The sequence below is a fragment of the Hemicordylus capensis genome, chromosome 4, assembly GCF_027244095.1.
Source record: "Hemicordylus capensis ecotype Gifberg chromosome 4, rHemCap1.1.pri, whole genome shotgun sequence".
In the NCBI taxonomy this organism is placed as follows: Eukaryota; Metazoa; Chordata; class Lepidosauria; order Squamata; family Cordylidae; genus Hemicordylus; species Hemicordylus capensis.
In genome coordinates this window covers 167,534,753-167,552,383 of record NC_069660.1, presented here as the reverse complement: position 1 = coordinate 167,552,383, position 17,631 = coordinate 167,534,753, and the positions used below count along the sequence as shown (strand labels likewise).

At 46.4% G+C, this 17,631-nt stretch overlaps 1 protein-coding gene across 9 annotated transcripts in view; it reads left to right on the top strand.

The window, feature by feature from the left end:
- The first annotated feature begins 4,337 nt into the window (after window positions 1-4,337).
- The window catches only part of RRBP1 (ribosome binding protein 1), a 191,877-nt gene continuing 178,583 nt past the window's right edge, over window positions 4,338-17,631 (top strand). For 5 of the 9 annotated variants that reach the window (XM_053246944.1, XM_053246951.1, XM_053246945.1 and 2 more), the window contains exon 1: window positions 4,473-4,606. In XM_053246944.1, coding sequence (XP_053102919.1) covers window positions 4,478-4,606 — 129 coding nt within the window. In that variant the 5' untranslated portion in view covers window positions 4,473-4,477. Of the gene's footprint in view, window positions 4,392-4,469; window positions 4,607-5,892; window positions 5,917-17,631 lie in introns of those variants that run through there. The other 4 variants (XM_053246948.1, XM_053246950.1, XM_053246947.1 and 1 more) reach the window with 4 other exon arrangements.

Sequence of the window (17,631 nt, the reverse complement as noted above, 5' to 3'; positions counted from 1 at the left end):
CCACCTCCTCACCTCCTCACTGCCATTATTTCTCTCCGCCATCCCCTCCTCTTCCTGGCCAGCGGGGCTTCGCCCGCCATCCACCCACCTCTTCTGGCCGGAGGGTCTTCATATGCTGGCCCTCCACCTCTGTATCCTGACCGCCACCATTATTTCTCTCCACTTCAATGATGGAACTATTGCATGCTCTGGAGCATCTGCGCGTTAGTACTTGATTGCTCCCCGCACCTCAGAGATCTTCCCACCCTCACCTGAGCTGCACTCCTGATCCTCCTCCATCACATTGCTTCCATCCCCCTCACCCTTCTTGGTCGTCGCTGCAGCACTGCTGCCGCCTATTGGCCAAGCTGCAGCCCCCTATCCCCAGAGACCTCCCCACCCTCACATGAACCCCGCTCCTGCTACTTTCTCCAGGAGCAGCAGCAGTGATTGACTGGGCTGTTCCTCGCTGCTGCCACCACCATGGCCGCTCATTCCCCTCAGGCCGTTGACAGGCCCAGGCCCATTAGACCCAAACAGCAGCAGTGGTTGACTGGGCCCTTCCTTGCTGCTAGTGCTGCCATGGCCGCTCATTCCTCTCAGGCTACTGACAGGCTCAGGCCCGTCCCTTGTCCTTCCTTCTGTCTCTCTTCCCCCTCCCTTCTTTCTCTTTCTCTCTCCTCCACTCGTTCTTCCCCATTCTTTCTTCCTCCTCCCTTCATGTTTTCTCTCTCTCTCCCTCCCTGAGTAAAAAGATTTTGTTCATCTTGTTTCATCATTCAGTTCACACAACGGCATCCTTCTTCTCCTAAAGGGGCTCTTTCCTCCCTCACAACCAGTCTTTTTGCACACCTCTGCCTGCTATCCTTAGATAGATAGATAGATTCCTCTCCTCTATAATCAAGAACTTCTTCCGACCAGTAACAGTTGCATTCCAACTGACCTTAACCATCGCTCTGGGAAGAGCAGAAGGTTTCAAGTTCCCTCCCTGGCTTCTCCAAGATAGGGCTGAGAGAGATTCCTGCCTGCAACCTTGGAGAAGCCGCTGCCAGTCTGTGAAGACAATACTGAGCTAGATAGACCAATGGTCTGACTCAGTGTATGGCAGTTTCCTATGTTCCTGTGTTGCACAGGCTCCTCCTCCTTAGGGAATCTCCACTGCCCAATCACAACAGTGCCACAAGCTCCTCCTCCCTATCTGCCTATGGAATCCCCACTGCCCAATCACCATCGTGCTTCTGCTCTCACAGGCTCCTTCTCCCTGTCTGCATATGGAATTCCCCACTGCCCAATCAGGTGCTTCTGCTTGCAAACTGTCAGCCAATCGCCTCCTTTCTGCCACGTCCCCACGCATGGCCTGTCTTGTAGAATTAATAATATAGATGCTTATTTCTCTAAGTAAGTAAACTGCTTTGGGAACCTTTGTTGAAAAGAGGTATATAAATAGATTTATGTTTCATCTGTTGGAATCCATACACCTAATTTCCATTTAGGTTCTGCTTGTTGAATTGGGTCATATTATGTAATTTAATATCTGAGGTTACATTATAGTAGGTGATAATTGATTTAGTAGTGTTGATTGTAAAGCCTGAAGCTAATCTATAATTTTCAAAAAGATTGGATAAAACAGGAATTATCTGAATCGGATTAGCTAGATCAATGACATCATCAACATATAAGCTAATTTTATGTTCCATTGAAGCTATATTAATGCCTTTTATTCCTTACAACCGAATAGCATTTGAAAAGGGCTCTATGGATAGTGCAAAGTGAAGTGGAGACAAAGAACAGCCTCGTCTTGTTCGCCTTTTAATTTCAATAGCATCTGATTGTCTACCATTGGTAGGAATTCTAACTGCAGGTTTATCATATAAAGAGCAGGTTATATTTTGAAATTTTGAACGAAAATTAAGTATTTCCAATAAATGATGGAGAAATTTAGGCTCCAATTTACCAAATGCCTTTTCAGCATTCAAACTTAGAATAGTTAAAGGCTTATTGATTATGTTTGCCCAATGAATTATCTTAAGAGTCCTTGTGTTACCTGATAACTGCCAGGTTTGAAACCAGTCTGATCTGTCTTCTCTCTCTCAGCACATTCCCTTTTGCTAATCAATCTAACACACATTCTCACCTGCAAGACCGCAAGCCACTTGGGGATAGGGCTCACATGATGTGCAGCATAATGGATCCCACATGATGTGTAGCATAATGGCTCCATTAATACAGCCTAAAACTGTTAGTTTCCCCCCAGCTGCATCATACTGTACATACTGCTCTGCTAAATGGACAAAGAGGCACCTTTTAAAAGTGGTGATTCTCTTGATTTAGCAGGGGGAGAGCAATTGGCCCTATCCACCCCCAGCACAGTACCTCTCCAGTGGCTGTTGCGGGTGTCTAGCTAATGTTTCTTTTTAGAATGTGAGCCCTTCAGGGACAGGGATCCATCTTATTTGTTTATTTCTCTATGTAAACTGCTTTGGAAACTTTTGTTTAAAAGTGGTATATAAATACTGTAGTAGCAGTAGTACATTTGACTTTTGATTAAAGTGCAGAACTTTGCATGTGACTCTCTTGAATTTCATATTCTTAGTTGCAGTCCAGTTTTCCATTTTATAAAATCAAAAAGGATCTTGATAGAATGGAAAACTAAGCTGCAACTAACAAAATGAAATTCAAGAGAAATGCAAAGCTCTGCATTTAAACATACAAAAATCAAATGCACAGTTTTAAGATGGGAGATGCTGGCAATAGTGCATGTGAAAAGGATCTTAGGATAAAGTTGATCACAATCTGAACATGAGTAAGCAGCGTGATTCAGCTGCAAAAAAGGCAAATTTGATTTTAAGCTTCATTAACAGAATCGTTTTCAAGTCATGAGAAGTAATATTTCCATACTAGTTAGACCTTATCTGGAGTACCATGTCAAGTACCATACCATGATTTAAGGAAGACATAGTTGTAGATGAATGGGAGACTTGATGTGTGAGCACTGTAAGATCCCCCTTAGCGGATGGGGCCACTCCGGGAGGAGCATATAGGTACCAAGTCCCCTCCCTGGCAGCATCTCCAAGATAGGGCTGAGAGAGATTCCTGCCTGCAACCTTGGAGAAGCTGCTGCCAGTCTATGTAGACAATACTGAGCTATGTAGACAATATGGACCTATGGTCTGACCCAGTATATGGCAGCAAGCCCTGTGAGGAAAGATGGAGAGAGTATGTTCAACTTGGAGGAGACTGAGAGTGTAAAAGCACTCTTCAAATACTCCAAGGGCTATTAGACAGGGCAAAGAACTGTTCTGTGGCCATGGATACAGGTACAGCGCAGGACTAGACCTAATGGGCGTTAGAGGATAGGTTTCAGTTGAACATTAGATGCTCAACTAATTGGATTGGATGCTTTGGGCTGAACTCAGGGGTGTAACGAGGCTGGAGTGTGCCCAGAGACAAAATTTTAAAATGGGCCCCTCGCTGATACACACACACTCACTTCACATGTGACTTGCCTTGGGGGCCCCTCAAGGCGTGGGGGCCCCCAGGCAGCCGCCTCCCCTTGCCTAATGGTAGTTACGCCCCTGGCTGAACTACAAGCCATCCTTCAACTCTATGATCTTGTTATTTTGGATATGTGATGTGGGATTAGTGGCATTCAATGAATATTTGTAATTAAATTTGTATATTTGTAATTAAATCAAATATCCTTCCCCAGTGTCTCTACCATGCACAGTGGGAAGGTTTAATAACTGCTCATGAAACTTATTTCAGCAGTTGGTTTCTGACCCTTGCAGTAGTAAAATAACAAAGATGTAGTTTACCTAAAGCGAAACCATTGTATTGATCTTCTGAGAATTCTGTGTTTTGTTTTGAATGCCAAATTCTGAAAGGTCCTACCTGGAACAGGAAAAAGAACGTTGTGTCTTGAATGTGCAATAAGAAAGCCACCCTACTGCAGCAGACAAAAACCCGGGCAAGGGCAGTCAGCCAAAACCTTTTGGGAGAAGCCCACAGACACGACATGAAAGCAACAGCCCCTCTCGATTGTTTCCCCCACTCTTCAGAAGTCCACCACCTTTAACATAGTTCAGTTTAGCTAACTTTGGCCAGTTGTCGGTGATAGACCTATTACGACCGCGTAAGCCGGCGGCCACCACTATATTTTTACGATAGCAAAATCTATAAATTAATTAAGCGCATAGAAGTACTTCCTTTCGTTCTCCACTGCAAATCGCAACTCCCATAATCCATTCATCCTGTCCCGCTGTTCCATTGGTCTGCCTTGTTCTCCAGTTCGCCTCCCCTTTTCCTCAACTTCCGAGTTGCTGCTCTTCTCACTGAGTCGCCATAAGTACCGGGAGGCGGGAAGAGGGCGGGGGATACACTTGGAATAAAAGCACATCGACAACTCCAGAGAGGTAAAAAAAAAAACAGAAAGAAAAAAAAGTGCCACGACTTCACACAGTCAGTCAGTGGTGGCGCAAGTAACAGCCGCTGGATTTATATGTGCCCGGGGAAGACCTTAAGGCCTTTTTTGATCGCCTCTGCTGGAAAAAGAGATTATTTTTCGTCGTTAGCAGCTGCAAACCTGTTGCAAGAGACGCAAGCAAAAATTCAAGGAGAGAAAACTCAGGCAAGAGTTCCTGTCCAAAGTTGAGGGTTTCTGAGGAAGTCCGGGCAGGGCGGGCCATCCTCAAAGGGGTGCGCGGTTTACAGCAATTAGTGGGGGTACGAGGCCCTGGGGAGAGGCGATGGCAGGGCGGAAGTGCGGGTCTCGGCGGCGTGGAGATTCCTGGCATCTCCCCCTGTACCCCCGCTAGCCGAAGCGTGGCTCCTGCCTGCTGCAGCAGCCACACTCCAATTCAGCCAGCGGCACTCTGGCTTGCGAAACCGAGCGTGTCGTGGGGCCTGGTGGAGTTGGATGGCAACCACAACCACTCCGACAGGTGGGAACGACGCTCAGGGCCAATGGCAGTGGGAAATATATACGCCACTGCCACTGGAGAAACACAGTTTGCTCCAGCCTGCAACAGCAGCCACCTCTGACTCACCCAACCTGCAGTGCGCTCTGGTTTGCCAAGCAGAGCATGCTGCAGGGTCCAGCCGAGCTGGAGGACAGCTGCTGGGCTGCGATGGGCAGGGGCTATGCTCTGACCCAGCGGCAGTGGGAAATGTGTTTCTACTGCTGATGGAACGCAGCCGCCGCCTTCTGGTTCAAGCCACAGCAGCATACTGGTTTGCTGAACAGAGAGTTCTGCCAAGTTAGAGGGAAACAGCTGCAAGCCTGCAAAAGACAGGAGTTGTGTTCCAGACCAGCGTCGGTGGGAAATATTCGCGCTGCCACCGCTGGCGGACTGCAACTCCCATCTGCCGCAGCAGCTAATCTTTGTCTCGGCCAGCCCTGCGAAGAGCTCTGGTTTGACGAGCAGAGCACGCAGCGGGGCCTGGATGAGTCGGAGGACAACTGTAACAGGCGGGCACTTACGCTGGGGTGGGAAATATCTGCGCCACTGGTAGCGTGCATCTCCCGTCTTACCGGAACAGTTGCTCTGCAACTTAGCCAGCTCATGTTTCTTGAGTGCTTTGTGGGGCCTTGCTGAGTTGGAGGGCAGCCGCTGTGACAGACAGGAGCTGAGCTCCAGACCAACAGCGGTGGGATATATGTATGGGACATATGTACGCCACCGCTACTGGTGGAGCACAGCTCCCACCCACTGCAGCAGCCATGCGCCAACTCGGCCAGCCCCACGGGGAACACTCACTGGGGACAGAGAGATTCCAGCCTGGATTCTCTCCACCACTGCTGCTGTTGCAGAATGGGGAGGCGCAGGGGTGTGGGCGATGGCCTGTCCTAAGGACGGCACTGGCAGTTGGAGTTCGTGCAATATGGTAGAATCCCTCGTTGTCAACACAGGCTGAAATAGCAAAGCAACGGAGAGTAAGGTTAGTGCTCTCCCTGCTCATCTTAGCCACGTGCATACCAAAGCCCAGCAATGACCTCTTCTCTCGCTGCTACTCACGTTGGAAAACAAAAGCAGCCTTACGGATGATGCGTGGGCTGCTTTCGCAGCTGGAGGGAAGCAAAGTTTGTATAGCACTGGCCAGAAAGTATGCAGAAAGGAAGCTTAGAAGAGGTGTGTGTTACCGTGAGTGAGAGCAGGCGCTTATTTATGCCATACGAATAACTAACTACTGGCGCGGAGTAAAAACCTCACTTGAATCACCTATATTAGATTGTTATCCGTGATTATTATTAAAATAGGGAAGTTATTTCAGAATGTTAATCCATGCTTGTGATTTTGGAACTTTGTCCCCGGAAAGCATTAAAAAGTGGGCTCCCGGGCGGCAGCCGTTTTCTGAAAGAAGAGATGAACCCCTTGAGTTTACTGTCACTGGACTGTCGGCTGGCTTGCTTGTCTGTGTGTAGCTGTCGGAACACCGCCTCCCTCCCCCGCCTCTTCTATCTGGGAATTCCACGCCTTGTCTCCCAGACAAGCCTCGCTTTCTAAGGCTGAACGAGGCTGTTCTGCGCAGTGCCAAGTCAGCCTGGACAGAATGACGACGTGTCCAGTTCTCCCAGTGGGAGGAGGGGCATTGCGCAGTCCTTCAGGACATACGATGGATCCTTCTCCCTTGAAATTCCTGTAAGTTATTGCCAGGACAGGACAGTTAGTAGGTGTCTTCTTTTTGCTTTCCCCTTCCACTGAAGAGCTGCTGCTGTTGGGGTCCAGCTGCTCTTGCACTAGCCGAGCTGTTCTCTTAGCAGAACTGCAATTTTCCAACCTGTAGTAAGGAACTCTAACTGGCTCTCCCGCCCCACATTACAAACCTTTCCCTAGGATGATCCAGTTCACAGAGAGGAAGTGTCCTAAACTTCTGCTCCCTGAGGCTGCTTGCCAGGGCAGTCTCTAGCTTTTGCAGGGCAAGAATAGTATTTTTTGTTGGGCAAGAATAGTATGCGGTGGGACCCTTTGATGAATCTATATTGTATGTTTTAGTTTATGCCAACCAATTTTGACATTTGGTCTCTGTGAAGTTTGCTTCACAGCTAAAATGAGGATTTGAATCTCCCTTTCTTTTTTTAAATTTATTGTTTTAAAACATTTTATAACAATTTATATTTTGCAACAACATGCCCAAGTTGCTTCCCACCCCGCCCCCATACCCTCCCCCAAGAAAGAAGAGGAAGGGGAAAGAAAGAAAGAAAAAAAAACAGAAGAGGAAAAAAGGGAGAGAAGAAGGGAGAATTGCCATTGCACTAAGATGTGGATAGGTCAGAAAGATTCTTATTCTAAGAAAAGATTAAGAAAGTTACCCCAAATTTCAGACCATTTATTCAATTTATTTACTTTTAAGAGGGCCCATTTTTCATGTGCCGCAAGCTTAAGCAGGTCCTGTACCCAATCCTCGCACCGAGGGGGATTGGGAGATTTCCACAGCCTCAATATCAACCTCTTGGCAACCAGCAGGCTCCGCCAAAGCCATTGTTTAGAACTGTATTTTAGTCTCCAGCTGGTTGGAATAAACCCCAACACTGCATTTCTATCCTTCAGTGCAAGAGATGAATCCCGCACTAAGTTAATTCGCATAGTGACCTCTCTCCAGAAGCCTTGCACTATGGAACATTCCCAGAACATATGTGTTAAATTGGCCTGTGGATTATTGCATCTCCAGCAGTTACCATTTGAGGACATTTTTAATCACATAAGGTATAGAGGAGTCCAGTAGGCCCTGAAAATAATCTTCTGCTGGATGAAGCGCAATTTAAGATCCAATGTACTGCACTGAACACTCCTTAAAATATTTTGCCATTGCTCAGGTGACAGTTTATCAGAAAGTTCCAAGTTCCATTTGTCCCTAAGTAAATCTAACCCAGGGTCTATGTCTCTATGCACACTTATTTAGTTTTGGGAGAGAGGCCATCTTAATGGCAAGCCCAAAGATAGCTGGAGTTGATGGGGTCACCAAGGCGTCTGGACCAAATTGAGCTGATATGGTATGTCTCAGTTTGCCAGGCACATGCCGGTGGTAGATGGAACTCCTCTTGCAGGAGTGCAAAGGGTTTGTAGCTATCATTTACATTTTTCAGCTGTGATAACCGGTAAATCCCTTTATCAGTCCAATGTTTCCACAAAATTGGTTGTTTGCCTGTCAATATATGTGGGTTACCTCACACTTTCATATCCATGTGGGCATAGGGATCGAAGTTTAGTTGCCTTGCCAGTTCCTTCCAGTTGTGTCGGGCTGCTAGTATAGTAGGGGATTGGTAGTGGTGATGTTTAAGATATCTGGAGCCAAGTGCTTCCCATCCCTCCAAGGGTTTCAGTTCTGCTAGCTCCACTTGAGCCCATTCTGGCCTTTCCCCATCTGTTTTGGCATGCCAATGGATAGCTTGTGCAGTTAAAAACGTGTTATGGTACAATCTAAGGTTCACTTGGTTGAAGCCCCCTTTGTTTGCAGCCAACTGGAGTTTAAAAGCAACTCGAGGCCTGCCATTACCTCAGAGGAACCTCCTCACAGCTCTGTCAATTTCTCTAAAGTATCTTTGAGGAATAAGCAATGGAAGTTCTCTTAAAGTATAAATACATCTGGGCATAACATTCATTTTTACAACAGCTATCTTACCCCACAAACTCAGAGGAAGATCAGCCTAGCGGAGGAAGTCTATCTTAATCTGTGAAAGTATTTTATCTAAGTTAGTTTTGACAATTAGATTAGGTTGTTTAGTAATTAGAATACCTAAGTATTTCACGTAGTCTGTTTTCCAAGTAAAGGGCCAGGGCATATCCCTATGAGAGAGGGGCAATTTCCAATGGACATGGCCTCAGATTTGTGCCAATTAATTTTGTATCCAGAGAGGTCCCCAAATTGGTATAGTAATTCCATAAGTTTAGGGACGGATTCCTGTGGTTTGGAAAGAAACAAGAGGATGTCATCTGCATATAATGCAATTTTATGTTCTTGTCCATCTACCTCGATCCCCTTAATACCTGCATTTTGCCTCACTGCGCAAACCAGAGGTTCAAGGGCCAAGTCGAAGAGCAATGGAGATAAGGGACAGCCCTGTCTGACCCCACACTGAAGGGAGATGGGTCCCGTCTGTTGGCCGTTAGTATTGATCCTAGCTGAAGGAATTTTATAGATTGTCTGCACCCAATTTACGAAAGAGGTAGGGAATCTGAATTTCTCAAGAGTTGCCAAGAGGAAGTCTCTATGTACTTGATCAAAGGCCTTTTCAGCGTCAAGGGACAGCAGCAGAGCCTGGTCAGTCCTACGAGACGTAATGTGGATAAGATTATGAACCAGACGTCTGTTATCTGCTCCCTGCCGCTTAGGGATAAAGCCAACCTGTCCTGGATGTATAATTGTATGTACACAGCTATTAAGACGGGTTGCCAAGATTGTAGCAAAGATTTTGACATCAACATTCAGTAATAGATATTGCTCTATAATTTTCACATTACTGCAGGTCCCTTTGTGGTTTTGGTATAAGAGACACATTTGCTACATACATCGTTTTAGGCAATTCATGTGTATTTGCAGCTTTGGTGGCCACCTCAGCTAGTAGTGGGGCTAGGTTATCAGAGAATGTTTTCTATCAATCAGATGGGTACCCATCCTTGCCTGGAGCCTTTCCAGGTTTAATTTTTTTAATTGCTTCCTGGATTTCAGCCAAGGATATGGGTGCGGCAAGATGTGTGGTTTGTGTATCAGTGAGGGTCGGAATCTGAATTTTATCTAGGAAGTGTTGGATCTCTTCACATCCATAGGAGGGGACATGATTATATAGTGTTAAGTAAAATTTTTCAAACGCTGCGTTAATTGCCTTATTATCAGTATGTAAATGCCCATTACTATATTTGATTACTATATGGGAGCGATTTTGTATTTGTTTGATTCTAAAGGCCAGCAGTTTGCCAGCTTTTTCTCCTGATTCCCAGTACGTTTGCCTTGAGCAAGCTAGAAGGAAGTCAGCCTGCCTGGCATGTAATAGATTCACTTCATATTGTAGCTTCAGAAGACTAGAGTAGGAACGAAGGGTTGGGTTGGTATTGTATTCCAACCAAGCCGCTTTGAGTTTCTCTTCCAATTCTTTAATGTTCTTGAGCTGCAATCCTAGAGCTTGTCTTATGGGATTTTGATAAGAAAATAAAGTCCCTGTCTTTGGGGTGTAGTAATCTCCATATACCGTAGAGGCTAAGGTCCTTCATAAAACTATTTAACAGAACACGAGATTTAAATAACACAGAATGCCCTGTGCTCCTGTCCATTAGGGAATTCAGAACCTCGTTGAAGTCTCCTCCATCAATTAAGTTATTGTTCTCCCTTGCAAGAAGTTTATCATGTAAAGCTGTAAAGGGGGGGGGGCAATCTTCATTGGGGGCATACACATTAGCCAAAAGGATGGTTTGGGCCCAATCTGGGCTTCCACAATGATATATCTTCCTAGCGGGTCTGCCTCTACATTAAGAGGGTTGAACATGATGCACTTATGAACTAGGATTGCCACCCCTCTTGACTTGGAAGAGGACCCCGCCCCCAAAACATGGCCCACCCAGCTCCGTTTAAGCCTGTGAATGTCTTTTTCTGCCATATGTGTTTCTTGTAGGAAGGCCACATCTACATTTTGTCTCTTTAAATACCCAAGAATTTGGGTTCTTTTTTGTGGTGTTCCTAGTCCCTTAACATTGAAGGTAATTAAATTCATAAGTCCTGCCATAAGAAAATTTTAAGGACAGACATTGCCCGAGAATCTATAGCCCTAGCACTTAATATTCTAGACCCATCTGGTCTCTTTTAGCAGGCTCACCCTTCCCGAGCTTGAATTATTAAGGCCCATGACCTGGAGTCCCATAGCTAACGGCAGAGGACAAGTCTCTTTCGGGAAGTTCCATTCCAGTGCATCGGGGGGGGGGTCCTTGTATACTATCCAAAACAGGTCTTCATCAAAACTCAACATAAGTATATTAGAAAACAGAATGAAAAACATTTGATTTTTTAAATGTAAAACACAATGTATGTCGGGTTAGCCATTCTAGCATATGTAGGTGTGAAAGCAATGGTGAGAAAGGTGGTTATGAGACAGTAGAGTGGGGAAATGAGAAATAGCAAAAAGGAGAGAACTGGGGGATAGAAGCAAAAGAAAAGTGAGGAAAACATTATTAAACTTTCCAGAAGGGCCAGCTATGGGGCAAATTCCCAGTTACCACCCACCCACATCCAGTACAAAACTAACATACAACAACTCCAAACTTGGAATCAACTTCACCCTCCTAGTGATCTATCGCTCTAGCTTCCGCGCACTCTCTGCAAAGGTCAATAGATGGTAGTTATCCAGGAGTAGTCTCTGTTCTTGCCATCATTGTTGAAAGGCCCGTCAGCATCCAAATCTCCAGGGTTAGTGACTTGCGTCTTCACAGAAGCAGTCTCGGAAATACCCCTGCTTGACTGTACATGCACAATGTCCAGATATTACCAAAAGAACAAGTCTCTCCCCGCCCAGAGGTGAAAATCATAAGATCGAACATTATGCTCATGGCAGGATATTGGTTGACCACTCCTGGGTATTCAGCAGCCCTTGACCTATTGAACATTCCATAAGCTCCCTTGGAGCCTCCAGCACACGCCCGAACGGTACTAAAAGTTAGCACTTTAAACCTAAGAGGAAGAAAGAAAAACCCACATCTCAAACTCAAGAAGAAATAGGACACATCAGACTCCTTGTAAGGAGAGAAAGGAAAAATTGCTTGTGAGAAACCCTATGTAAATAAGAGTCAGCCATTTGCTTGCAAACTCCGCAGGAAAGCTTCAGCTTGGGCCGGGTCACTGTAGCGATGCATTCTGCCTTCCTGGATGCAGCAAAGAATGGCAGGATATTTGAAAAAGCAGGTTACATTCTTTTCTCTAGCCCAAATCCTGCAGCGTTGAAATTTCTTCCTTTGATCCATGACTGCCTTTGGGAAATCATGAAATAGATAGATCTGACTGTTATCTGGGCCCCATCGAAGAGAACCTTTCTCTCTGGCCCTTGCTAAGAGATTTTCTTTGGTTGTAAATCTCAGCAGTTTGAAAATGATGGCCCAAGGTGGAGCACCTACTGCTGGGGTGGACCCCAGGGCTCTATGAGCTCTCTCAGTCTCAAGGTTGTAGTCATTGGGGAGGTCCAAGGCTTGACGTAGTAAAGTGGTGACAAAGTCAATCATGTTGCGGTCTCCTGAGCCTTCTTTCACCCCCACTAAACGCAGATTATTTCTTCCTTTGCGACCCTCCAGATCAATCAGCTTATCTCTAAAAGATGCCAGTTCATGATTGGTTTGTAGGAGAGAGGCCTCCGTAATGGAGGCTCTCTCCTCTACTGCCAAGATGCGTTCCTCAGTTTCTTGTACCCTGGAAGTGAACTGTTCCATGTGAGCTGTTCCATTTTATCCTTTTGGTGTCACTTGCCACTTCCTTAAGAAGGGAGAAGAGGGCTTTGGTATCTACCCCTTCCGCAGCCGTGCTGTCTGAGCTTGACATCTTGGGGACTGCTTTAGTTCCACTTTTGGGGACTCTGTTACGTTTACTTCTTGACCCCAGGTTGCCGCCCTCTTTCCTTCTGTCCTCTTCTTGCTCTGCTATTAAGAATGGCTTAGGGGAGGGTGTTGATGACTTATTGTAACCTGCTTTAGATATTTACATTTGTAGACTAAACCAATTCCTCCTCTGTAATTCTATATTGCCCACTTGAAACAATGCCAAATGATCCTTCTCTTTTTGTCCTCTTCCGTTGGGCTCTCACCTCTCAAGCAGTTATTCAGGAGAAAAAGCAAAGGCAGGGGAGGATCCCCCCACACCAAAGACTAATTTTGAGACACCAAATGAGCTTTACTTGATCTCCTCCACCTCAAATCCCAGAACTGTTATTCTGCCAAGTGGTGTGGCCCTCCTTCCTCCGTCTCTCCAAGTATGCAAATCTGCACCTTCCCGCTCTCTCACAAACAGCCAGGGATGCCAACCAACTCTCTCAGGAGGCAGAATAACAATGGCGATGATAAAAGTCTCTGTGTTCCGGGAGATAAGGAGGGAAGGGCAGATAAGAAAGATCAGGCTGGAGGGGGAGGGAGAAGCAAGGAGGACCTGTTGCTTGATAGTCCATTGTTTGAAGTCAAATATAGCAGGCGCAGGAGCTTTAGCAAGCCATCTGATATGCTAAATAGGTAGCTACAGATGTGAGCTTTCTCTGAAGGTGATAATCAGTACTTAACGAGCTCATTAAAGGACTGGATTTTTAGGATGCAGGTGGGGGCCCATGGAGCTCACTGGGAAGCTGCCATTTCAGCCAGAGGAGCCCACCGGAAGTCCTGAATCTCCCTTTCTTATGCAACCAGTACCCCACACAATTGAACATCTTATTTATTTATTATTTCTCTGTGTAAACCGCCCTGAGCCATTTTTGGAAGGGCGGTATAGAAATTGAATAAATAATAATAACAACAACAACAACTGAGAGCTAGTGTGGTCATTGATAGCCACTAGGCTAGAATGTAAGACTGGGATTGGGGAGTCCTGGGTTCAATCCTTCCCCACTCAATCATGAAGCTCACTGGGTTTCCTTGGGCCAGATGCACTCTCTGATCTCATGCCACATATGACAGTGACGGAGGGAGGCCAGCGGCGGCCCATGTTCGGCCACAGCCCCCCCTCGCCCTGCCCCGCCCCCTGCGTCTGATGGGTGTGTGTGTGTTTAGCCACCCCCCCGTGTCTGACATCAGACCCCATGTGTCGGAACCACGTGGCGTGGCCTCTAAGGAACAGCGGCTCGGGTTCGTTGAAGCTTGTTGCCCAATGGTGGCTCCGCTCCTGGCACATGATTGTTGTGAGGATAAAGGATAAAAACAAGGAACTTGTGAACTCCTTGGAGGAAGGACAGGATAGAAGTGTCATAATAAGTGTTGGACTAGGACCAGAGAGACCTGAGTTCAAATCCCCATTCAGCCATGAACTCGCTGGGTGACTCTGGGCCAATCATGTATCTCTTAGGCTAACCTACATCACAGGGTTGTTGTGAGGATAACTATAACCATCTATACTGCTCTGGGCTCCCTGGAGGAAGAGTGGGATATAAATGTAATAAATAAATTTTTAAAAATGCATGTATGTATGTATAAACATCATATGCATTGTTATGTTGACACTTAGCCACATGCACTCCAATTCTAAATATACGAACTCAGAAGCAAATTCATAGAAATACCCTTATCTGAAATCTAGAGGGCAGCTGCCCGTCAGTGAATGTAGACATTGAGCTAGATGGACCAATATTCTTCATGATAATGGTTCAGTATAATGCAGCTTCACATGCTCCGCCATAAAATGAACATGAAGATCAGACCTGAGATGAGGCTACATTTGGTGTCACTCCAATGCAGTTAATTTGAACATCCCAAGCATAATAAAAGTGACCAAATTCACCAAGGCAAGATAATCATGTTTAACTCCTATAGGAAATTACAGTAACAGCTTGCTTAAACAAATGTTCTAGTTTGTCTCTGAAGGGCTGATTTTTAAAATCAACTTTTCAGCCGCAAGACGTTATGCAGCTACTAGGTAATAAACCAAGTGCCAATTTACAACCCCATTTTAAAACCCAACAAAATAAAGGAAACAACATAAATCAAATCAAAGAGTGTTAGAAAACAGAGCTTGGCCCTATTAATTAAAGCTGTAACATTTAGCTGGTTAGGTTAATTGATTACAAGCCTCTGGCACATTATAAAATATTAATCCTAAACTCACTGGTAGAGCAAGAATGCACCAATGTAGCGAGAAAGCATAGGAAACTGCCATATACTGAGTCAGACCATAGGTCCATGTACCTCAGTATTGTCTTCAGAGACTGGCAGTGGCTTCTCCATGGTTGCAGGCAGGAATCTCTCAGCCATATCTTGGAGGTGCCAGAGAGGGAACTTGGAACCTAGATACTTTTCCCAGTGCGGCTCCATCCCCTGAGGGGAATATCTTGCAGTGCTCACACATCAAGTCTCTCATTCATATGCAACCAGAGTGGACCCTGCTTAGCTAAGGGGACAAATCATGCTTGCTACCACAAGACCAGCTCTCCTGGTTATGGGGTGGCAGAATTTGGCTGAGGTTGGAGAAAAGGGACATGTGGATTTCATTAATGTTATCCCCTAGCTTTCCTCCTATAATCTGAACACTGGTTTAGCTGCCAGAACTGAATGAATTGGTGGCTTGTATCCTTCCCTCTCTCAGTAAAGGAGACGGGTAAACTTCTCAGTAAACTTCTGCCAACCAGAAGTCCTGCTAGTTCAGTGTTATTTATAAAGCTGCCTCCAGGAAACCCATGAGTAGGGCATGAAGGCAATTACCCTCATCCGTTCCCTAGCAAACTGGTATTTGTCTGAAAAATGAATCTGGCTTCTAAACCTTGGGGCTAGCTCCTAGATTTGAATGAAAATTGTCAAGGCCTGCAGCAGGTTCCATTTCAGTATTCAGCTACTGGGTTGAACTTCATCATTCTTATCAGAAGACTTTGGCATCATAGGGGTGCTTGATCCAAATCTTTCCCCTTGATTAGGATCAACAAGGTTTTGTGGTCAGTGAGCAGTCTGAAGGATGGCAGACCGCACAAATATCTGTAGAAGGTTTCACATGCCCAGACACTGGCAAGGCTTTAGGGACGTGCCCGGAACCACTCCCCTGCGTTCCGGAGGCAGCGGGGGTGCTCCCTTAAGGATGGAGGAGGGTGCACTTACCCCTCCTGCCGCATTTCCCCCACCAGCACTCCATTGTATCAAAGCTCCTTGGGGCAGCAGCATACCTCCCTGCCACCCTGTTGCCGTCCTTGGCCAGAAGTGGCCAGAAGTACTGGGCACACACGCACCTGGTACTTCCAGCCACTTCCAGCCGAGGACGGCAACCGGGCAGCAGGGAGGTATGCTGCCGCCCCAAGGGGCTTTGATACAATGGAGTGCCGGCGAGGGAAATGCGGTGGGAGGAGTAAGTGCACCCTTCCCCGCCCTTAAAGAGGCATTCTCGCCACCTCCGAAATGGCCCCAGTGGCTGAAACATTTCGGAGGCTTCTATAATGATCTCCGGAATGTTTCAGGCACATCCTTACTAGGGCATTCTTTCTCTGTCTGTGCATACCATTGTTCTGTTTCTGTAAGAGTCCTAGAGCAGAATGCAACCACCATCTACTCTGACTCATGTAATTGGAGTAGAAGCCCACCCAGTTCATAACTGCTTGCATCAGCACTAACCATTGTAGGCCTGTTAGGATCATAGAGGTGCAAAACCGGGGCATTTGAGATCATGTCCTTTATTTTAATAGAGTCCTCTTGATTTGGCCCCCAGCTCCATGACATATCAGATCGCAGTAGCAGGATTAGTGGGTGTGTCTCTATGGAGAGGCTCTGCAGGTATCAACTGAGATAAGTTACCATTCCTAGAAAGCGTCTCAATTCACATTTGTAGGTGCTTTCAAGTTTCTAATGGCTTTTACTTTCTCGGGGCATGGCTTCATGTCCTGGTCTGTATGCACTTGTCCTAAGAAAAATCTATTTCAGTTTGGCAGAAAACGCATTTTTCCCCTGTGTAGGAGCTCATCAGGTAGGGTTGTATACTGAGCATGCTTGAGACAGAACTGGATCATGTGACTTGCTTTGCAGCCGGAGGTGCCTCCCAGCCCCAGTTCTGTCTCGCTCATGATAGGACTGTATAGAGAGAGCTCCTGCTACCTTTGGCGTTTTTTGGCCTTTTCTACAGGAACTTTTCTTGTTTTTCTCACTCTCTCCTCCACTATCCCCTTTAGATTGTGCAAAGGTGGGAGGAGAGCTGTTCTCTATTCAGCATTACCAAAAAAATTATTCAAAGCAACTTTTAAAAGTTTTTATTCGATCTAATTGGCTTTACTCTAAAATCTTTATTTTATTTTCTGCCTTTTTGATGAAGAGCACCGCTCCAGTGGAGCTTGCTCATGCTGAAGAGCTGTTACAAGGCTCCTTATCTGACAGGTCGCAGCTGCCACAGGACCTGGGCAGCTTGCTACACGCAACCTCCCAACTTGCTTAAACAGCCGGCATGGCAATGGCAGTGTCTACCTCCTCGGCCATTACTGCATCAGTGGCTCAGGCAATGGAGGGCAGGACTTTGGAGCAGCGTTTCACAAAAGCTCCTAAAAAGTCCAAGCACAGTGGTGGTCAGCTCTTCCCGAAGGAAAAGTAGAAGCACAAGGAGGTACTTCCAAGGAGAGAAAGCCAGCACAAACGCCTCAGCGAGAGGCTGTTAATCAAGGCGGTTTGTCGGCACTCAAAAACGAAACCACCCAAGAACGGCAGCAAAGTGCACCACAAGAAGCTGACCTACGGGGAGGATGACCAGCGCCCTTTGAGCAATTTCTTGGCATCCAATACCTCGCCCAAAGTGGGCCCAGTGGCTGAGGGGGAACCGGCTGGCCCACCCTTCCGCCCCCACTGCCAGGATGCTCCCCCACGCCACCCACCCACTTGGAAGAATAGCCAGAGTCACTTGCCGATGTGAGTAGAACGATGTCCCCTGTTCTCCCCTAGAGCCACTCAGTGGCTGAGAAAGTTTTTTCAGAGGGGGGTGTTACAAGAGCCACCTGCAGCTCCGCTAAATGTACCGATCCCAGATCCC